Raw genomic sequence first — 24,122 nt, forward strand, 5'->3', positions numbered from 1 at the left:
AACGGATGAAGGGGGGATGGGACAGGAGGCGCGAAGAATGGCAGCAAGACAAAGGATTCTGATCAAGCTGCAAATTTTATTTCAAAATGGAGGGAGTTATATAGAGGAGGGTAGTAGGGGAAACGCAGTGGATAGGGGGGCTTCAAGGCGTGCTCTAGCCTACGATTGGGCGGGGGCGCACGGTGGGCGCATGACCAAGGCACTGATTGGTGTGCTACCTGCATGTCCAGGAGGGGGGTTTTTATGGCTCCTGACTGCAGCATCCTGCCATTCAAGGCGTATCTCTCAGGTCTGATTGTACCAGCCTGTGTCAGGCTTATCCCAGCCCCCAACATCTCCTCCCTTATTTTTATTTTTAAGGTGAGGAGTGGACATTAACCGGCTAGGGGAGGCAGAGGTCTGGCTCCTCCGGAGCTCGTCCTGAGCTCTGAAGCGCCCTTTTCGGAGGAGAGGGTTGGGGCGCTGACCTCTATGCAAGCCGACTTGCCTCTCAGGAGACATGGCAGGGCCACCTTCGGGGTAGCTTCTCCTTGCGATGCTTTGCTCTGCACCTAGCGGTATCCATTACAATTCATATGTAAAGTATAATGCCAAGAGTTATACTGTTCCCGTAGGAGGTGGGGGTGTAAAAGGGAGTTTATGCGCGGGGACATTCTCGGAGAAAACGCTGCGAGTCAGCGCCAGGTTCATTCATTTCTAGCTGGTGATAATGTATCTGGATAGGCTTGCCAAGAAGGGAGTTAAGTTGGTCTCGGATGAGGTTTGTGGTGCGCCTGAGAACCCAGGGAGCAAAGGTCAGGAAAAGAATGATAGCTATTAAAGGCCCGAGGAGAGGGAGAAGAAAGGGGAGCAGTCCGTTGAAGGCTGTAAGGAAAGGGCTCTCAGTCAGAGCTTTTCGCCGTTTTTCCAGGTCTTCTTGAAGGGTCTTGATCTTGTCCCGTACGATGCCTGACTTGTTGGCATAAAAGCAGCATCGTTCCTGTAAAGCTAAACAGATACCTCCCTGCTCTGCTGTGAGTAAGTCTAGACCTCGTCTATTCTGTAGGACTACTTCTGCTAGGGAATCTAATTGGTCTTGAATGTCAGTAATAGTATTTGATAAGGCTTGTACATCATCGACAAGTTGTTTGGAAAGTTTTGTATAGGAGTGAATTGCGACTCCTAATCCTGTAGTTCCGGTAGCTACTGCTCCAGAGACTCCTAGACCAACAAGCAGGGGAATAACAGCTAAGGCTCTTTTGTGTCGTCCTGCGAAGTGGTCAAAAGCAGGGACGGGGACAGGTTCATCTCCTGGGATGATGTCTATGTCAGGTAATAAGGCAGCTAAGGCACATAGCCCTGTCCAATTGGCGGGCAAGGCGGTGAAAGCTAGATTATTACCACACACGAATGCTCGCCCTGGGCCAGGACAGAGGGATGTACTGTAATTAAGCGTGTGGCTACAATTGGTAAAGCTGGCGAAACCAACAGAAATATCAAAAGAATTATTTTGTGAACTTTTATAGATACAAGGGGAGGAGTCAAAGAGCATAGGCTGAACTCTAAAGGGTATGCTGAGGGTGCAGTTTTGTTCGGTGATATTCAGGGCTGATATGTTGGTGGAGACAGCTAGAGGCATAGGGGTGCCTTGGCTTAAGCATAACCAGCAATCTTGGGCTAGCGTAGGGTTAGAAATATTTAGCGCCCGATGGGTGGCTGTCAAAATGTCTGTCGTTTGGGTATCTAGATCTACTCCTCGTGACTTGGGAAGAGCTAGAGGGTGATGGGTGAGTTTAGGGAATTGATTTTCAATGAGCTGCTCTATTTGGTTCTGGACGGTGAGTTCTCTTATAATATCTTGAGGCCCACCTCCATCAGAAGTGTGAATAGGGGGAATTTGTTCCCAGCACACTGACTGTCCTACAGTGCCTTGGCAGCCGGCTTGTAAGTATTTGGTAGAACTAAGGCCAACGGGTGATGAGTTATCTCCCCAGTCCCCTATGTTTGCAGCATTTTTCGTTTTTTGGAGTATGGCAGTAAAATATGCCTTATTGCCAAGGGTACACTCTTGAACCTTATTGTAGCAAGAAGAGTGCATTGTTGAATAAAAGGTGGTGCATGGGCATGGTCCTGGCTTTCCATTAATGGCAGGTATGATAGGGGGCTTAGGTACGCAGGTCCATGTGGGTTTGGACATCCCCCCTGTTACTGTGGGTGAATAAGCTAGGTAAGCTGTTTTCGTGTTGCAGTCTACTGCCCGAGTGTAAGACGAGGGGATGGCACGGTCGGTAGTAGTTCCTCCACGGCACTCACACGGTGGCCCAAAGAGGACGTGGTAAATATTGCCAGGCGGCGCTTGAAGCCCTCCATATGTCCTTGGGTGTAAGAGTGCTTGTAGTAGCAGGAAGAAGAGCCATTGGGAGAACATATTTTACCTGAAATAGAAAGAAGAGAAAATCTCCTCAGGGCATATTATTATTCCCTGGGATTTGATTAGGTTTAACTGGTGGGGTGGGGCGATGATTGACATGTTTTATTAGCCTTTCGGGGAGCCATCGTGGGCCACCTTCTTTTTGATCATAAATGCAGGCTGAGCCTCTCCCCCATATGAGAACGGGGTCTGGGCCTTTCCAGGCGTGAGTGAGGGGGTCGCGCCACATGACTGTGGCTTGTCGTGATGCGGTCTGTGGGTGCCAGTGGCGGTCGGCTGCCGAGCGGCCCTGTATGTCTAGTGTAAGGAAATTAAGTTGAAAGAGGGCATGATTTAGAAGATTCCGAGGTTGTTGTTTTGAAAATCCAAGAGGAGAGTGTGTTAGGCGATTAATGGCATTCTTTAAAGTTTGGTGGGCCCGCTCTACTATACCTTGTCCTTGAGGATTATAAGGGATTCCAGTAATATGCTTAATTTGGAGTTGTTGGCAAAAGGTTTGGAAGTTTTTTCCTGTATAGCCAGGGCCATTATCTGTTTTAATGGTGTGGGGCTTGCCCAAGGTGGAAAAGCAGTGAATCATATGAGAGATTACATTTTTTTGACGCTTCCCCTGTTTGGGGTGTGGCAGCTATAAATCCACTAAAAGTATCAACTGTAACATGAATAAATTTTTGCTTCCCAAAGGCGGCGAAGTGGGTAATATCCATTTGCCATATAGCATTGGGTATAAGGCCACGGGGATTAACGCCTAAATGAGGCACAGGTGCTGAGGTTATACAATGAGGACAAGCTTTAACGATGTCCCTAGCTTGGTCTCTAGTGATTTTATAAAGAAGGCGAAGGGTATGGGCACTTAAATGGTGCAAGGTATGGGCTTGCGTGGCCTCAGTAACTGGGTCTGTAAGAATAGGGCAGATGGCCTGTGTGGCAGCGTCAGCCAGGGCGTTGCCTTCTGTTAGGGGCCCAGGAAGGTCAAGGTGAGCACGAAGATGTCCAATATAGAAAGGGTGTTGTCTTTGTAAGATAAGGTTTTGTAGTTTGGTGAATAAAGGGGTGGCATTAGTGGAGGGTTTGATGAAGGGAACTGTTTCTAGTAGAGGGACTGACTGAGCTATATAGGCGCTGTCAGTATAGAGGTTGAACGGTTGGTTGGCAAGCGAGGTAAAAACTTCAAGTATGGCAAACAGTTCTACGAGCTGAGCAGAGGAGTAAGGAGATTTAACTGTAAAAGTCTGTTTGTTAATGATATAGGCAGCCGTGCCGTTTGAAGATCCGTCGGTAAAGACGAGGGTGGCTTTAGGAATTGGAGCTGCTTTGGTGAGTTTAGAAAAGATGAATTGATGAGTTTTGGCAAATTGAACGAGGGGATCACTGGGGTAGTGACTATCAAGATTCCCTGTAAAGGAGGATAATGCTATAGCCCATTCATCAGAGGTCTGTAAAAGCCAACTTGTTTGGTCCTGTGTATAAGGAGTGATTATTGAATCAGGGTCTTTACCAAATAGTTGGCGGCTAGTGGATCGCCCTTTAATAATTAGAGTGGCAAGAAGGGAGGGATAAGTGAATAATACTCGTGAGGGGGAAGCCGGTAGGTGGATCCAAAGAAGGGGGTGGCCATTTTTTGTGAGGTCTGTGGTTTTCGATTGCCAGAAAACTCCAGTGGGTGTATGGGCTGTAGGGAGTAATATGAATACTAGAGGTAGATTATAGGAAATTTGTTGAGTGCTTTGCCGCTGTATGGCTTCATTAATAATGGTTAAGGAATGTTCTGCTTCGGGGGTTAAGGCACGCGGAGATAGGGGATCTGAGTCTCCTTTCAGAATGTTATTGAGTGGGAGGAGCGCTTCTGTGGGCAGTTTTAAGTATGGCCGGAGCCACTGAATGTCTCCAAGAAGCTTTTGAAAGTCGTTGAGTGTTTTTAAATGATCAGTTCTGAGGGATATTCGGGGGGTAAATACTTGTTGGTGACATAGTTCAAATCCTAGATAGGAATATGGATCAGATGTTTGCACTTTATCAGGGGCTATCTGTAGTCCCCGGTTGGCAAGGCATGCGATCATATGGGCGTGACAGGCTCTAGCGATGTCCCTGTCGGGGCAGGCTAAAAGGATATCGTCCATATAATGGAGGATATAGGCCTGGGGCCATTGCTTTCTGACTGGGGCGATGGCAGCAGCAACAAACTTTTGACACAAGGTGGGGCTGTTGGCCATGCCCTGAGGTAGTACTTTCCAATGGTAACGAGGCATAGGGCTTTGGAAATTGATTTGAGGAACGCTGAAGGCGAAGTAGGGTCTGTCTTCAGGGTGAAGAGGAATGGTAAAAAAGCAGTCTTTTAAATCTATGACAATTTTGTAATAATTGGCAGGAATGGCAACAGGTGACGGGAGACCAGGCTGTAGGGCTCCCACGGGGACCATAACTTTATTGACGGCTCTAAGATCTTGTAAAAGACGCCATTTTCCAGATTTCTTTTCGATGATGAAAATAGGGGTATTCCAAGGGGAGTTGGAAGGCTCAATGTGCCCTGCCGCAAGCTGTTCCTGCACTAACGTAATAGCAGCAAGGGTTTTTTCCTGAGTAAGGGGCCATTGATCAACCCATAGAGGTTCAGCGGATTTCCATAATATTTTATCTGCATGGGGTGCAGGACTGTCAATGGCCGCTAGGGTAAATTTTGGGTATATCCTAGACCTGTCTTATTAAGCTTTGGATTAATAGAAATGGGTCGAGTGATGCCTTGATGGTTTTTTCCTAGCCCCTGGCCGGGTATGAATCCCTGGTTTAGCATTTGAGCCATGGCAATATCACTGGGGCTACATAAGACTACTCTCATTTGGGCGAGAATATCTCTCCCCCATAGGTTAACAGGCAAGTGAGGTAGTATATACGGGGTCACGAGGCCCTGGTTTCCTTCATTATCTTCCCATTTAAGGGTTTTAGAGCTCTGTTGTGGATTGGTAGACTGTCCTATGCCACGCAAATGTGTGGCAGCTATGGTTAAGGGCCAGTTTCGAGGCCATTGAGACTCGGAAATAACAGTGGCATCAGCTCCTGTGTCAATAACACCTGAAAAAGTTTTACCATTAATTTTGAGTTCGAGTAAGGGACGGCCCTCAGTGACCTGTTGTACCCAATACGTATCTGAAGAGCCGGGGGGGCTTGACCCTCGAAAGGGTTTTTGAAAATTAGAATTAAGATGTTGAAGGGGGGAGGATGATTATTTGGGCTAATCTAGTTTCTTTGGGGATGGTAATTAAATCTGAAGTGGTGGAGAGGATAATTTGGATTTGTCCTTCGAAATCATTATCTAGAATGCCAGGGAGGACTTGTATCCCTCGAAGGGTGGAACTAACTCGGCCGAAAATAAGCCCGAAAGTGTTAGGCGGTAGGGGCCCGAAAACGCCGGTAGGGACTATTAGGGGGCTATTATCTGAGGTTAGTACTGTGTCGGTGGCGGCACAGAGGTCCAGTCCTGCGCCGCCTGCTGTGGCTCTCCACAGGTCTGTGACGTGGCGGCGTGATCGATTACCGGGAGCGCAGGGATCTGTGGGTGGAGCGATTGGGGGGTGAGCTGCGTAGCCCCGGAGCTCACACCCGGAATGGGGCCCTGGGGCTGGGCCCTGTTGGAGTTTCCCTGCCTTGGGGGGATGGGCTGTCCATAGATGTCTGTCTTAGATCTGCACTCTGAGGACCAGTGAAAACCTCTCCTACAGCGAGGGCATCTTGTGGCAGGGGCTCCTGGACTATTAGTATTAGGTCCTGTTGGGTTTTGGATCTGAATTTGAGTCTGATTCTGGCTCCTCTGGGGGCAGGCTCGGGAAAAATGTCCAGGTTGGTTACAGTTGTAACAAAGGCGATTAGGGGGGCGTGCCGGCTGTGGGGGGCATAAAATTTTGTAAGGCGGCGCCGATGGCAAGTCCGAAAGCATGGGCAGAGCCAATGCCGGAGCAGAGGCGAACATAGTCACAGAGCTCTCCTTGGCGATAGGGGCGGATGGCATTTTGGCAAGCGGGGTTGGCATTTTCATAAGCTAAGTGTTTAACGAAAGCGTTTTCACTTTCGCCCGCGCCAAAGAGCCTCTCAGCTAATTCCTGTAAACGGCTTATAAAATCACTGTATGGCTCATCTGGGCCTTGTCTTATTTTTGCAAGAGAAGTGGTTGCGGTGCCTTTTTGTGGAAGGCGCCTCCATGCTTTAAGACCCGCGGACTGGATTTGGGTTAAAAGTCCGGGGGGAAATTGAGCTTGTCTCTCATTGCTTTGATAGGGGGCGGAGCCAAGAAACTTAAGGACGGTCCAATTTTTAGAGGAGGATTTTCGCATATTGCGCCGGACAAACTGTTTAGCGGTGTCTTCATATTCGCTTTTCCAAAGAATAAAGTCACCTCCGCTCAGCGCCGCCTTTGCTAGAAAGAACCAATCATTGGGCGTGAGCCAGCGCTCACTAAGATTTTCAATTAGGGCAAGGGAAAAGGGAGCTGTGGGCCCGTAGTGTGTTACAGCAGCTTTGACTTTTTCTAGTGTTTTAAGACTAAGTTTTTTATACGTGTGAAAATAAGCTTGGGGGGTCGTAGTGTCTCTTGTACTGGGCTGTGCTTCGTCTATATCAGAAGGGGAGCTGTCAGAGTCTTCGGGGTCATCACTGTCAGGAGGGGGGTAGCTGCAGCCGCAGCTGAACTATCTACGTTCTCGGTCTTATCTGGGCGAGTCTGGGATCTAGTAACAGGGAATGCTAAAGTTTCGTGGGGAGGGGGGACCGATCGTAAGAGCGGAGAGTTCATTGGCAATGGTTTTAATATCTCGGATGAAAGAGAGGGTTTCCTGAAGGAAAGGCTTTGGAAACGGAGTGAGTGCGGCGGTGGCCGCCAGCGGCAAAGCAGTGGGTGCCTTGCACGCCGCGGGCGGAATGGGCGAAATGGCGGCGGCGGGTGCGCGAGGGGGACTGTAAGGAAGCGGTTTAAATGGCGGAAGGACTGCCGCTACGAGCGGCGGCCAGTCAGGATTATTGTAGCGAGCGGCCTCGTACTCTAACTCTGCCTGTTCAGAGGGGTTTAACTGGTCGCCGGGGTCCTGGGAATTGGGGGGTGGAGCAGAGGAATAGAACTCCTGAAGGGGAGGGTACAGAGAAGGGACTTGAGGGTCTGTATCTATTCGGATGGAAACAGAAGGACAGTTTGAAGGCGCTCGTGAGGGAGGTCGCGAAAGCGAGTCAGCACGAACGTCGGGAAGGCCGTGGACTGAGGGGGCTTTGGAGGGGGCCGGGGAGTGACTGCGGAGAATTTCTTGCCCTTCTTTGCAAAGGCGCTGTATGTCAGGGGAATTATTGTGGTTTTTAAGGATGTCTGTTATGAGATTATAATAGTTAAAGGCAGTTATAGGGATAGTCTCGGGGCCAAAAACCTTATAATAGTCATTTAGACAGTCGCCTACACGGCGCCAGACGCGGGAGTCAATGCTACCCTCCTGAGGAAACCATGGGCAGATTTTAAAAACGAAAGTGAAAAAGGAATTCAAATCTTTTTTACGAACTCTTATCTTGCGCACCTTGAGAGACTCTTTTAATTGAGCAACGAACAAAACATGTTGTGAGCATGCCTGTCCCACGGCTGGGTCTTACCTTTGAAATGCCGCTGTCGGGGAACGGGGTCCTCAGGGAATGCCGGGCGCGCGGCCGAGTAGCCGCGTGAGCCGGGCGAAACGCTGCGATCGAAGGGGACAGCGGTCCGCACAGGCGATCAGCGGGGCCCCACGTTGGGCGCCAGTCGCCTCGGCCCGCGAGGCAGTCAACGGGGTCCGCCGATATACCTGTAACGGATGAAGGGGGATGGGACAGGAGGCGCGAAGAATGGCAGCAAGACAAAGGATTCTGATCAAGCTGCAAATTTTATTTCAAAATGGAGGGAGTTATATAGAGGAGGGTAGTAGGGGAAGCGCAGTGGATAGGGGGGCTTCAAGGCGTGCTCTAGCCTACGATTGGGCGGGGGGTGCATGGTGGGCGCATGATCAAGGCACTGATTGGTGTGCTACCTGCATGTCCAGGAGGGGGGGTTTTTATGGCTCCTGACTGCAACATCCTGCCATTCAAGGCGTATCTCTCAGGCCTAATTGTACCAGCCTGTGTCAGGCTTATCCCAGCCCCCAACACTTTAGCATATGGCACAACTACAACAAAGAAACACAGTTTACTGATAATCTCAAACCTCATACTAAAGGTCAATGTATCTCAATTCTTCACTTTCTTTTATGGACTACATCATTTCCAGATTTTAAAGAATGTTAAATGATAAAGAAGAGAACAGAAATTTGAGAAAACAAAGCAAAGACCACATCTAGAATTGGATATGGCAGACATTTTGGAATTATTGGATAAGGCATCTGAAGTAGCTGAGATGAATATGCTAAGAGACCTAATGGAAAAAAGTAGACATCATGGAAAATATAAGACAGAGGTGAAAACTATAAGAAAAGGAAATGCTAAAAACTAACACAATATAACAGAAATAAAAACATTTGATGAATGAATCAGTAAACTGGGTATAATTAGGAAAATATTCAGTGAGCTAGAAGATATATCAATACCAACTTCTAAAATTTCAATGCAAAAATATAAAAAAATGGAAAATATGGACCAGAATAATCAAGAACAGGGGAAGAGTTCAAAAGTTTGAAATATATTAAAAATAAAAATACCAAAAAGAGAAGGTGAGAAAGAAAAATAAGAAATGTTTGAAGTAATAATGGCTGAGAATTTTACAAAATGAATGACAGACACCAAACCACAGATTCAGAAAATTCTAAACATAGTTAATTCATTTTCTAGCTGCTTATTTAACATGTAATTTTATTGCAAGTCCATTGTGGTAAAATATTAGTATAACTCTCTCACTAAACTTGGAGAGGGGATGAGCAACTACAAGGACACTAAAACATAGGTGACCTTGTTACCTTCAGCCTCATACTTATATTTTAAACTGGTATCAGTACCTTTCTGTGTGTGTTTTTTCAAAATGACCCAATACTTAATAATCATTTAAGACTTTCAATGCTTCTGGGATCTCCAAGATGATGGCCAAGGTAAACATGGCTTGCCTTCTTGCACAACCACATCAAAATTACAACTAAATAATGGGACAATCATCACACAGAACTGGCAGAAATTGAGTGGAATGAAGGTAATCATGCAACCATGGAATTCAAGAGGAAACCATATCCATCCAGACTAGTAGGCGGGGAAGAGGACACATTGGATCGAGGAGATATGGGGACATGGAACATGTTGATCCCCCACCCATGTGTGGCAGATAAAAATTGAGAGGCATATCTCAAGAGTGAAGGGTCCCAGCCCACACTAGGGCTCAGCTTATGGTTCCAGTGCCTGGGAGATAAGTCCCCATGGCTTCTGGTAATAAAAACCAGTGGAAACTGAGTCACTGGAAGAAACTGCTGGATTCCTTGGCAGTGCCTTTTAAAGGGACAACACAAGGTTTATTTAGCATCACTCTCACTGAGCTGTGAATATCAAGGCAAGAGCAGAGGGACAGCATTCTCCAAGAAAAAAAACAGCTGGCAGAAGCCACTGCTCCTCTTCTGAATCCTCCCCGCACATAACCACCGAATACAGTGGGCACTATATCTGAGACTCCATCAACCTGGCTCATACTGTTTGCCCCACCCTGGTGATTCCCTTAGACTCCACCCCACCCAATTTATGGGCCTAGACAAGCAGTTATCAGTGGCTTTTCCATACAAATGGCTTGTTTTGGTTAATGCTTCTGATCTTCCTATATCCACTTAAACAAGCATCAGCTGGCCTCATCAAGCCCCCATAACTTGCTGAGTGGCCCCTTACATTAGCACACCTGGATTTGGTTGACAGCCTGGCCTCACTAGGGCACCTCCAATCCCAGCACAAGAAGCAGCCAACTGCATATCACTTTACCCAGAAATAACATGAGTGGGCATCAGAAACATGATGAAGTAAGCCCTGCTCTGGGGAGTGGGCCTTCACACAGCTGGTTCTCCACAGAGGACAGAGGTTGGTAGTTAATGGTCATAACCAGTCTTTGCAGCTATCTGGCCTGGATAAAGCCCTCCCACTGAAATGCCAATAACAGTCAAGGCTCAACTACAAGAAGAGGGTGTTTCAGCCCACATGGAGGGCACACCTCAAGTACCCAGTTTGGGTGATAGGGGAGGTTGTGCACCTGGATGCCACAGGATGCCTACTGCATTAGGCAACACTACCAAGGCAAGCTTAGAGCTCTTTCTAATACATAGAAATAAACACAGAGAGGCTGCCAAAATGAGGATACAAAGAAATAGCCCAAATGAAAGAACAGAACAAAACTCCAGAAAAAGAACAAAACAAAATGGATATAAGCAATCTATCAGATGCAGAGTTCAAAACACTGGTTTTTAGGATGCTGAAGGAACTTGATGAGTACCTCAACTGCATAAAAAAAGATCCAGTGAGAAATGAAGGGTACACTAATGAAAATAAAAAAATAATTTACAGAGAATTAACAGTAGTGTGGATGAAGCTTAGAATCAAATCAATGATTTGGAACATAAGTAAGCAAAAAACAATGAACCAGAATAGCAAGGAGAAAAAATAATTAAAAAATGAGGATAGTAAAAGGAGCCTCTGGCACTTCAAACATACCAATATTTCCATCATAGGGGTGCAAGAAGAAAAAAAAAGAAAGAACAAGAAATTGGAAATCTCTTTGAAAAAATAATGAAAGAAAACTTCTCTAATTTTGTGAAAGAAACAGACATACAAGTCGAGGAAGCAAGGAGAGTCAAACAAGATGGATGCAAAGAGATCCACACCAAGATACTCAAAATGGCAAAGGTTAAGGATACAAAGAGAATCTTAAAAGCAGCAATAGAAAGCACATAGTTACCTACAAAGAAGTTCCTATAAGACTTCTAGCTGATTTGTCAAAAGAAACCTTAGAGGCTAGAATGGATTGGTAAGAAATATTCAAAGTGATGAAAAGCAGGGGCCTACACCAAGATTACTCTATCCAACAGAGCCATCATTTAGAATCAAAAGATAGACAAAGAGCTTCCCAGACAAGAAAAAGTTAAAGTAGTTCATCATCACCAAACCAATATTGTTAAAGGGCCTTAAGAAAGTGAAAGGGTCAAAACTATGAACAATACAATGGCAGAGAATGCATATCCATGAATAATTAAATCTAAAAATAAAACAAACTAAGCAAACAGGAAGAACAGAAACAGAATAATAGATAAGAATAAAGTTTTGATGGTTGTCAGATGGGAGAGGTTGTAGGTAAATGGATGTAAAGGTGAAGGGATTAAGAAACACAAATTGGTAGTTAAACAATAGTTACGGTGTAAAGTACAGTTTTGGAAATGGAGAAGCCAAAGAACCTGTATGCATGACCAATGGACATGAACCAAGGTATGGGGATTGCCTGATGGAGTAGAGGGTGCTGGGTGGAGGAGGGCAAAGGAGGAAAAATTGGTACAACTGTAATAGCATAATCAATAAAATATTAATTATAAAATGAATATAAAATTGAATATAAAATTAAAAAAAGATTTTTAGTGCTTGAAAATTTTCAAAACTAAATACAATCAATAATTAATTTTCTTTTTCCTGCAAGAATCTTTAAGTGATTTTATGTACTAAAAATTTGTGAATTTAGGATCTGTGATTTTATGTGCAATATTTTTTAAATATTGTGCATAAAATTCTCCCAATAGATATTTAATTCCTTCAAGAAATAATTTTATAGAAATGCAAATTTCAAGCATGTGCAATGAAATATTAAAAAGAGCGAAATTATTTATTATTGGAGAGTGAAAAAGTGCATCAAATTATTTTGGTCTCCTAAGCTCTGTGGATGCAGATTTGAAGGAAAGAGAAATATTTGAAAATAAATTTATCTGGCTACATGTATACCATTTAAAAACCAAAGCTGCAGTCTATCTGAATGTCTATAAAATTTTGAACATTTCATTTCTTCTATATATGGATATCTTTTCTCCTCTTGTATATAGTAATAAATATTTATATGAGATGTTCATTGAATTAAAACAGACTATGAGTAAACTTACTAAGAAGATGTCTGGCATTCAGGGTTAAAATGAGAACATATAATGGTATAATCATTATCAATGTTTCAATGAAATCTTTCTTAATATGCATTCTGGCAGACTGTTAAATTAATCTACATAAGCAAGAAAAAATATATACTGATAAGAATACAAGTAAAAAGAAACTCATACTAGGTTAGGAAAAAAAGAGCAAATGGAGCATTTGTTGGAATGCTTTCAGACTATTCTTGACATTATTGGATGATCAGATGAGACTAAATATCTACATTTTCAAAAGACAGAAAGTACTTCAAAAGGTTTTTTTTCCTACATAAAATTGTTGGATACAATGTTTCCTAATATCACCTGGTGATTTTTTATTCAAGTAATTTAAGTATTACCTGAAGCTTTTACTGCTTAAAATTATCATTTTGCTCATGTGGAATGAACTTTCAAGACAGGTACTACATCAGGCAAATATATTTGGAGGAATGATTAGTGAAATTAGGAATGCTAAATATAGACATAGAGAAAGTAGAATGATTTGAGGGTTACTGTATTTACTCAAATATCTACTCCAGCGCTTGAAATAGTGCCTGTTAAAATCAGTAGCATACTGTGACTAAATTTTGGAACTGAACTCTGGATGCCTATAAGAAAAGCTGCATTTATAATTCCTGAACACTCTCAGCTATGGAAATGGGAGTATGCAACATTTGCTGGGACAAGGAAGTCAGAGGTTGGACTGGGAAGATGCTGTGGAAGGACAGAGTGACACAAAATTAACATTTTATGTCTTAGAAGTATTGTGCCAAAGTTGGTATTATATTATTTGTTTTCTATGGATTAACAGATGGAACTTTTAATAAAATAATATCTACCGATACAAAAACATTTGTTCAAAATTTAATGCAATTTGTTTAAATAATAGTAAAAAGTACACTGTCATGAATGCCAAAATGTCAGAACTTTTTAAAATCATCAAGATAGTTATAAAGAGCTTTTTGTTTTCAGTGGGGTGTCTTGGCCTATGATTGATCCACCACCACCACCTGAAAAACATACCATCAATACATGTTATTATGCTCCAACTAGAGTGTTTCTTAATTTAAAAAATACATGCAAAGCATTTTGAACAGAATCTCTAGAGTAGTAATTTACTGAATTTTAAGAAGAAATTTCTCTTGGTGTATTTAAAATGTGTATTTCTGTGCATAATATAAAATTGTGTTCTCATTGAATGATATCCATAACAAAGATTACATGCACTTAAGATCACATAAAAATTATATTGAATGTTTGAGATATATAATGTAATTAAGGAACTGTCTAGAATCTTAGAATCCCTTTCATTTGATTGTAATATCATCATTGAATTTGATCTTGTAAAGTGAAACAAATGGCAAAAACAAATGGCTTATCTCAACATATAACACATGCAAAAAGTTAATTGAATTGCCCTATTTTCAATTCAGAAAACAAATATGCAATACTATTCTCAAAACATTAAATATAAGTCAAGGTACATTTTCTTTATAGGTCAACTCAACTAGTGCAGTTACATTAATTATTATAATGATTTTAGCTCAATTAGAAAGAAACACTTAAAATATTAATTTATTTAAAAAATCAAATGTTCTTCGACCTCTTGAAAAAGCATGTTATGTTCATAGCATTGTTATGCTCATGATATTGTTATGCCCATGGCATTGCAAATGACATTCAGATATGCTTTCACTCACTTAATATGACTGAAGAGCAACCCTTAACCAATATTGTGGTAATTTGTTGATCCGTTCCATTTGCAAAAGCCAATACAAAAATTTCAGTTCTGGGAAATTCTCTGAGGCAAAATTAACCCTGTAAAGCAAACTGAAACCATTGAAAATTCTGTGAAGAAGACAGTAATGTTGGCAGGCTCTAGTCTCTGAACTACATGAAGAACAAAATTAGTGAGAAAAGCCAATCCTGGATCATAAATTTCAACTCTGCAGTCAGTGTTACATATTTATATTTTCTTTCTTTTTTAATAGTTTTTCTCTATTATTCCTTCATATATTTCATTTCTGTAATTTTAATTAGCTCTATAAATGGAAATACCATATAAAATGCTTTCATCTATGTGTGAGTTGAAATATGTATATTATTTTAATGTGTGTCTTTAAGCTTAAACACTATCTTTAAGTTTCTTTTAAAAACACTCCTAATTATACTTATATTTATATTTCCAGTTTTGTGTCTGTGATAGAGATGGACACCTAGCGGTAGTTTAAATAATCTTTCTATAAATAAACTAATATTTAAGATTTTAATGTACCCTTTTTTTTAGAATACTTAGCAGTACTAAAAGAAGTATAGATGACAATGTTAAAATTTAATTGAAAATAGCCCTGGCTGGCGTAGCTCAGTGGATTGAGCGCGGGCTTGCGCACCAGAGTATTGCAGTTCGATTCCCAGTCAGGGCACATGCCTGGGTTGCAGGCCAGTTCCCAGCAGGGAACACACGAGAGGCAACTATACATTGATATTCCTCTCCCACTCTTTCTCCTTCCCTTTCCCTCTCTCAAAAAATAAATTAAAAAAAAGAAAAAAAATTAATTGAAAATATATTTCCAAGATCCATATTCATATTTTTAATTGTTACTGGGTATTACATGGATGCCCCAGTTGAATGTCTCAAAATTGAACTATAAAATCTCAAAATTAAATCATTACACAAATGCTTCAGTTGAATGTCAACTTACATTAAAACATACTACTTTATTTTTTCATGTATGATATAGTTACCAATGTCCTACTGTTAAAATCTCATGTCAATAAACTCACCATTAACTATGGCTCTGACTATGAATTTCCCAACTACTTCCTAAACTTGCCTAAAATGTAATATTGCTTAGTTCACTCCACTGCCTAAAGATGTCACCACATCTTAAATAATTTGTCCTAGCTTAAATGGAACCACCCTGTCTCTTTCCCACATACATCTGTGTTAGGCCACCACCATTTTTTATAACATGTTCTGTAGTTCTCCATCCCTCAGCCTTTCCTCCAAGTGTTCCTTCTAGTTGGGAAACTCTCTCTCTCTCTCCCTCCCTTTCTCTAAACTTTTCATTTACACTCATACAACTTTTATTAATAAATTAAATATATAAAATATCTTCTTTTTCTGACAAAACTGGGGAAAGTGAGTCCTAGCCACTAATAGGTACTTATATTTTAAAAGTTATTTTGTGGGTCATGATATATTATTGGCTATTAGACATACCCATTCACCACAAAAAAGTGAAAAGCTGGATAAGATTAGTGCATGTAGAAAAGAGCACCTATATAAGCATCTAAGAAAATGAAGGAAAATAATTTCTCTTAAAACAACTGAGAATCAGTATTGAGTTATAAGACTGGAGATTTAAAACTATCAGGACTGAAGATTTCAAACAAGAACTGTGATAAGGACAGTAACAATCGCCATTGATGAGTAAGCCAAGGAGCACTAAAGACCATCATGAGGAAGTGTTGAGACAGTGTTTGGATTTAGGTGGATGAGCACAAGAGAAACCCAGAGTATCTTCTGGCCTGTAGGAAACTGCCCAGGATCCTTTCATATACACATGGGGAAGAAAGGCTACCTTCATTTTGAGCAGATTTTATAGTTATGCCAGGCATACCCAATTCATATGCTAGAGCCCTTATAAAATCAACAACTCAACTGCATTTAAAGAGAGAGATAAAGGAGGACAAAGAAGAGGTAGAGGTATAGGAGGCAGAGACAGAGGAGGAGAAGCAACAGTTGTGTAATAATTTTGGAATAGTAAGATTCTTTGTCATACAAAAATAATTCCAGAAACAAAACAATAGACTTTATCAATACCTGAATTGTATGGATTACTGGTCCTCAGCAAAACTGGTAAGCCAGTGAACACTCTAATGGGGATTACTATATAGCATTCAGCCAATCACACATAAACAACAACTAATCCAACCTGAGAGCATATGAACAGTTTCCTATGACTTGATAGTTCTGTGTGAGTGTGTGTGTATGTTTAAATATATGCACTAAGTAAATGTACATTGTTATGCTTCTTAATATAAAATTCCTATGGTAGACATTCAGCTTTCACTAATGTTCAGTATGGTTGCTGTTGCACACATGGCACTACTAATGATACAATGTAAGTGGAACAGCTTTAAAAATTAAGAAATATTATATTAGAAAAGATCAGTAGACATGATTTTATTCTACCAACAATCCACATTCAAAAGGTCAAGTTGCTTGTCATTTTTTTTGTTTTTATCCTCCCAGGCATTTTAGCACTTGAATTGCCAGAATATGTATATTACATGTAATCACAAGTGCTCAGCATTATTAGATTTTACAAGAACTACATCAAAAAATTCACCTGACAAAAGCATGTGAAAGTCCTGTAGGCAATAATCAGTGCATTGAAAAAGGAGAAGCATTTTAAACAAAGTGAATGTTGATAATTACCAGTCTGAAAGTGTATTGCTTTCTAGAGATACTATATCTTATTTCTGAGGCTAACTAGACTATTCAGGGAAAGAAGAGATTAGAAATGTAGGGCAGCTTTTAGGTGTCTGTGCTCACTGAAACTCTAAAAATTGGAGATGATAGTATTGAACAGGTATCAGAACCATATTAGGAATGTATTGCTTGAAACAAAATTAAGTGCTTGTAATATGAAATATATTCACAACCTTACATTTCTTCAAATCAAAATAATAAAAATGGCTACTTTCTAAAAAGATTTTATTTATTTTTATTTTTAGAGAGAGGGGAAGGAAGGGAAATAGATAGGGAGAGAGACATTGATGTGAGAGAGAAACATCGATTGGTTGCTGCTCATACGTGTGCTTATGGAGGACCGAACCTGCAACCCAGGCATGTTCCCTGAGTGGGAACCGAACCAGCAAGCTTTGCTTTGCAGGATAATGCCCACCCAACTGAGTCACACTGCTCAGGGCAACAATGGCTTCTTATAAATCAAATATCTTGGCATTTTTACAGTTTGCTTGCCTTAAATTCATGTCAAAAGGGCAAAAAATTTATTTCTGAATATGTCCCTAATTTTATCATTTATATATCATACAAACATTATTAATATTTGTGCTTTAGTCTAACTGTCAATTCATCATGGTAGCATTAACATAATATAATGTGTTTAATTTTCTTAATTGATCATTTAAAAATTTTCCATTTTCCTCCTGAGAACACTTGACATTGTCAAAAATATCACTGTAGCACACTATAAATTTCATTAAAATTGAACTAAGTCAAAAAATGTTCAATTTCCCTGTATAATTATGAAAATTAATTATGATGACAATAAGCTATTAATTATTCATATGTGTGTCAGTATCTTTCTCCATGTCACATGATTCTGGCCAGCAATTTGAAACAGATTTTATGGTCCATATGATAATCTGAGCCCTCAGTAGATGTTTCTGGGTTTCTTATTCTATCAGAATTTCAGAAAAACTGCGATTTTCTCTTCTCCTTGAGGATAACAATTGTTGTCAGTGGAAATCAGGCTCTTCCATGGGATCACGAGGGAAATATTCCAAGGACCCCTGCACAGGAAATTGTAGTATGGCAACATGTTTTATTTGTGTGGAAGGTTGCCCTCTCCATCCATTCTGCCACGGAAAAAGTCTAACCTTGTCTTCAGCAAGGTCAAAACAGAAGCCAGTGAACAGAGTTTCTGCTTTATATTGAAGCTTAGTCCTTTGGAGCCCATGCAGTCTGCCACGGGCCCCAGGAGAAGCTAGACGCACATGGTTGCATGGTCCCTGCTGAGAGAATGTGAACATACAGGGAGACAGTGGATAACAAGAAAGAGGAGGAGGGAGAGGGGGAGAGAGTAAGCGAGCAACAGAGCACTTCTTTGTACCCCTGGGATTATATTTAGCTTGGGTATGAGATGGACCAGGTGTTTTTTCAAAAGAACCAATCACAACTTTGGTTGTGAAAGCATTCACAGATTTTGATAAGTTCAAAACCCCTAGTTAGACTGACAGCCTCTATTGTTCAGCACCTTCCCTTGTGCTATTTGGTTTCTATTGCATATGTCCTTGGCTCCCCCTGCTCCCCTGTGGCAAACTTGTACTAGAATGGAGAAGGGAGGGGTGTTAATCTCCTTGGAACACAATGCTGTAATGTCCTGGGGTGTAATACTGTAGCTTCCTAGTGAAGCAAACAGGCTAATACTCCCATTTATTAAGCTCAATGTTTAATTCCCTTTCCTCATGCTTATTATTATTAATTAGCTAACCATCTACAGTAACAGAATGCCATATCAACCAGCATTCTATCCAATCTTCAAATAAGAATGCTATTGATATGAATAATTCTCAAGGTAAATGCTCTGTGAATTTTTAAAGAAGTAGTTAGCCAAGCCATCAGGTCCCCAATGAGACTTCTACTACTATTTCCATTAAGCAATCCTAGCAGCTGTTCTTGGAAACAAGCCAGCAGCTTTTTGTCCCTTTTGAGGCTGTCAGTGGCCCCCAAATTAGTTTGGATTTGCTGCTTACAGCCCCATTTCCTCTTCCTGGAAAGCATTTTTAGTCAGAGCTGCAATAACTCCTAGAGGTAAATGCATGTTTTCCAGTATCCCTTCCTAAAAAGTCCCTTGGATTATTAGAGCTAAGAATTGCAGAGTAACTTTTTCAGCAATTTTCTTCAAAGAAAGCCCTTAATCAAGACACTATAGTTCCTTGGCAACTCTTTTAAAAAATATATTTTTGTAATCTGCTCAAAATTACCAGATGTTGCATTAGAAAAGCAATCCTTTCATTCTTCCTCCCCATTTCTGTGGCTATCTTATCATCTTCAAGTATATACTTTTGTTTTTTCCCATTTGAAAAATACCCTTTCCCTACCCCATTTTCTAGGTGAGAATTGTGTACCTTTGTTACCAGGTTAGACTCCTATGAATTTTAAAGACCAGAATATAGCCCATATGTTCCTTTTTCCACTTTCTTTCTACTGAATCACATTACCTTTCTTACTTTCTGAGATTAACATTACTACTTTATGGTGCTACTAAATATAAGTTGCTCTTTATAACTGCAAAAATGTGTTAAGCAAGTTTTTTTAGAGGATGCAATGGTAGGCACCATTATTTTCCAACCCAACATCAATTTTCTCCTATATTCTTGTAACATCTTAGTTTTTAAAAATATTTTATTTATTTCTTTTTAGAGAGAAGGGAAGGGAGTGAGAAAGAAAGGGAGAGAAATATTGATGTGAGAAAGAAACATTAATGAGAGAGAAACATCAGTCAGTTGCCTCTCAAACGTGCCTCAGCTGTTGACCAAACCCACAACCCAGGCATATGCCCTGACCAGGGATTGAACCTGCAAACTTGGTTCATCTCACTTTGCACTATGGTGCCCAACCAACTGAGCCAAACTGGTGAGGACACATCTTAGTTTTATCATAAAGAAGTAATATGCCAAATATTGTCTATTAAAAAAATAAAATCATGTAATTTTAAACTTGAAAAAAATTGTTTTCCTAATTAAAGAAGTTGAAGTTTAATGAGGTCAACAAGAAAATAAAGGAAAAGAAGTCAAGAAATAAAGAGAAAATCATTATCTACACATCTACAGCCTAACCCCTCTCCCTGTCTTTAGATGCATTTTTAAATAAATGTCATGATTAGAACTTCAGCAGCCATCATATAATCATGAATGTTAACCATAGTGATATGGGAAACTTTGAAGAACCTTTGTTTAACCTTTATTTGCCCAGGCCCCAGGTGCCCTGGGGAGAATGATGGGGCTGTCTGGGATAAGTAAACAATGGTGCATTAGCTAGGACTGAGATTAACACCCCTGCTGTTAAAAACTGACCTTCGAATTTAGCCTTTGTGTTTTCGCCTCATAGCTAGGACTAACTTCTGCATTCCTGCTTCTGTATGTTACTTTACTACTCCGAAGGCTATATAAACCCCAAGAATCCTTTGTTTGGTGCTCAGAATTTGGAGATTGACTCCTCTGAGCCCATGCACGTTAATAAACCTTTTACTCCAGAAACCCTCGGTGTCTGGTTGCTTCATTTTCCTGCAACAATAGGAGGAAAGTTGTTATTACCAAAAATGGCAAAAGCCTAGGAAGAGTTTTGGTCTAAATGGCATCATTGACATCCTGAACTGATCAGTTTTGTAACAACCAAGCCCTGTAAGATGTGAGAAAATTGCCTTGATAATGAGCTAACTTTAGATACATATTTTCTGTCTTGCAATTAATGGTGGTCTCTCTGAACCCAATGCTTGTGATAACAAAGAATATAAATGTAGATATAACATAAATATAGTAAAATATCTCTAGGAAAATAACATCCCTAAAGAGAAGAGTTTGGCCACACATTTGATAGCAAGATATTCTGAGATCATTAGTAACGATAGCACTAAGTCCTAAATTAGTCCCGGATTTTAGGCTTATGCATACTTAAAGACTTCTCTACAGTTGATTCTCAGCTTCTTAATTATAACGGCTATTTCTTAAACTATTCTTTGGGCTAAAATCTAAAAATAATTGAAAGTTTAAAATTGATACAAAGCCATCACAAAATAGTTATCATATATAATTTTAAATGTTTTATTATTTTCATTTATCGCTAATAACTAAATTCATGGAGTTGAATATGAATATCCTCCACGTCTATGTGTATGTGTGCATGTGTAAGGGGTATCCATGAAAATGTTTTTGGGTAAAAGACAAGAAAATTTCAGTATTTTCTAACTTCCTAGTAGGCACAATTTAGGACAAACATGGGTCAAAAGTTATTTTTTACTTGCATCTCTTTCAGTTGTTTAGAACAGGCTATTTTTGGTTAATTCATTTTCACAGCTCATTGAATCACGTTCACCTTCTAAGTGTCACTTTATCTTTTTCAGTGTTTGTTTGCACTTGAATGATCTATGTTGCCACCTGAAGCTTGGTTTGTATCATAGTGTTAATTGTAATTTCTATTTCAGGTGTAAGTATTCTAATCTTAGAATTTGCTGGGTCAAATCAGCTTTCCTTGTCATGGTTATTTTGGTATCAAAGAGAGAACAGAAAATTCTCTAGAGGCACATGGTTACTTGAAATCCAAAATGTACAAAAACTTTTAAAATATTAGCTATAAAGTTTAAAATACTTTGCAGCATGTAATATTATACTTAAAGTAAAATGAGTCTCATCACTCTTGGTAACCAGTTTTGGCAAAATTCACCAACTTTAAAAGAGTGACAGACTATTTTAAAAACTTAGTAAGAAAGTAAAGAAAACATTGCTGAGTTGAATGGAAAAACTATATTCAGTAGTTAAAATAATATTGCTTTTAAATAAGATGTTAAACTTTGTATATAACACATCAGAATAACCTAAATATCTCAATAATTTTCCAATGGTGTTAATTACTATAACTATATTTGAAATTTATTAATACTTGGTTTGGAAATGTATAAATATTTGGTTGAATATTAAACTACATCAATGTATGTGAAACAAAGATATTTCAGAAAACATTAGAAGCTGAAATAAAGATTCAAATTAAGGAAAAAGTATTTTCTTTGCATAAATAAAATGTGGATAGGCAGAATTAAAAAATTAAGGAAAATGTGTGCAAAAATACTTGTGTATTTTCAATCAATAGCTACTGTTAAAGAAATAAACGACATGTCACCATGCAGGAAACTGAGTATCAGTGAGCCATAAACTGATGTATATACCAATATTAACTTTATTAAATGTACAGTGTGCATGAAATACACATTGTGGATGATGTCAACAGTGGTTGTGTTGTCTATGATATGGCTGTGTGAAGAGAGTTTTATCCCTTGTCCCATACGAGCACAGCAAACCCTGTAACAGTACATGATTTTGTGAGTCTTTGCTGACCATCTGGCCCTGACCCAGGTATAATTGGTCACCCTCCCTTTTTACTACCTAGTGACACTCAGATATCTACTACAGCTTCATTCAAAAAATTATTACAATAACATGTTACATGGCCCTTTAGTTTTGGTAAATCTTATGAAGGCTTTAACCACTTCCTATTCTTTTCCAGACCATTAACTTCTAGGCAATACAGTGCCCGATAACTTAAGCTCTAATAAATAATTAATAGATAAATACATGAATTAAATCTAAATATCCAGAAAATTTCACTTTCTGGTCTTAATTGAACATGATGCCACTGTGAATACATTTATCTCCTATCTGTATATGTATCAATGCTTAGAAAAAATATGGAAAAGGAAAAGCTACATAAGTAGATTGATATCTGCTTAGGTTCAAACTCTTTTTCTCTTCCTTAATTTGTTTTGTGACTACACCACTAAGAACAAATCAATGATAACTTGAGGTTAAGTGGGCATTTGAAGAAATGAAGTGGTGGTTTCTTTTGGATAAAATCTAATATTTTATTGGTCATTCATTAAGTAAGCAAGTATGAGAAACTAACATCCAAATATATGTTCAAGTTAAATGTCAGTTCACATTTTTAGACATTAATACTGATCTATCAATAGTACAATAACTGAGAGAGAGGTAGAGATTTAGGCTATTGTACTTTGGAATCCTTCCAAAACTTGATTCATCCAGAAATGGATATGATATTTCTTTTCCAAGCTGCTACAAACAATAACAGTGCCTTTCTCTCATTGATCTGTCTTATATATTTTGCCCTTGGAAAAGCCATATCTGTCCCATAACCTTGAGCATAGTATGAAACTTTATCTCTGTCACTCAGAATTATTCAACATCTTAAAAGTTATGATTCAAAAGTGCTGGTGAGGAATTTTCCACTGTATCTATGTGAGGATATTAGCAAATCCTTTGCACAAAGACAACCATACAGACAGACAAAATTTACAAAACAACCATTTTAGCATTCCATATATCAAACAGAGGTTTACACATTATAAGATAAATATTTATTCTTGAAAAATTGCTGAATGTCAGGTAGGAAGAGTGATAGTCTGTGACATCTTGTTCAATCTACTCCTCTCGAGTACCTTCCCTGCACCTCAGTCAGCAGAGACAGGGCAGGCAAGTAATGACAGGCAGGCTTTACTGACATAGTCAGAAGGAACTCACTCAGTCTGGATTGGAAAATGATACCCACACTGAAGAGCATTATTGCTGGAAGTGACAGTGTTGGTGGCAAATCATCAGGGAACATCAATGACTCTAATAGCTAGCTGGAGGATACTATGTGTTAGAGCAAGCATACTTCTAGCTGAGGCTGGGTGTATGCACAATGAGGATAAGAAGAGATGCATATTTTGATCCCTACAGAAACCATCAAACTGTAACCAAAACACTGTAGGAAACATGAACAGAAGCATTTAAAAGGTAGATTAAAATAATTATGTAACATAAATGAAGTAAAGAAAAAGACACTCTGAGTGCTGTGGCTTAGTGGACTGAGTGCCAGAATGAGAAACAAAGGGTCTCCAGTTTGTTTCCCAGTCAGGGCCCATGCCTGGGTTGTGGGTCAGGTCCCCAGTAGGGGGCATGCAAGAGGCAACCATGCATTGGTATTTCTCACACTCTTTTTCCTTCCCTTTCCCTCTGTCTAAAAATAAATAAATAAAATCTTTAAAAAAAGAAAAAACAAAAAGACAAAACAG

General features: G+C 39.9%; 1 protein-coding gene across 1 annotated transcript; it reads right to left on the minus strand.

Annotated features, from left to right (window-relative positions):
- Window positions 1–710: 710 nt before the first annotated feature.
- Window positions 711–2,435, minus strand: LOC128627845 (syncytin-1-like; the record flags this gene model as incomplete). Its single annotated transcript, XM_053668025.1, has 1 exon — window positions 711–2,435. A coding segment is annotated over exon 1 (1,697 nt), but the record flags the coding sequence as incomplete, so codon positions are not given.
- Window positions 2,436–24,122: the final 21,687 nt, after the last annotated feature.

The sequence above is a fragment of the Artibeus jamaicensis genome, unplaced genomic scaffold (assembly GCF_021234435.1).
Source record: "Artibeus jamaicensis isolate MK-2021 breed Jamaican fruit bat unplaced genomic scaffold, CSHL_Jam_final contig_476, whole genome shotgun sequence".
In the NCBI taxonomy this organism is placed as follows: Eukaryota; Metazoa; Chordata; class Mammalia; order Chiroptera; family Phyllostomidae; genus Artibeus; species Artibeus jamaicensis.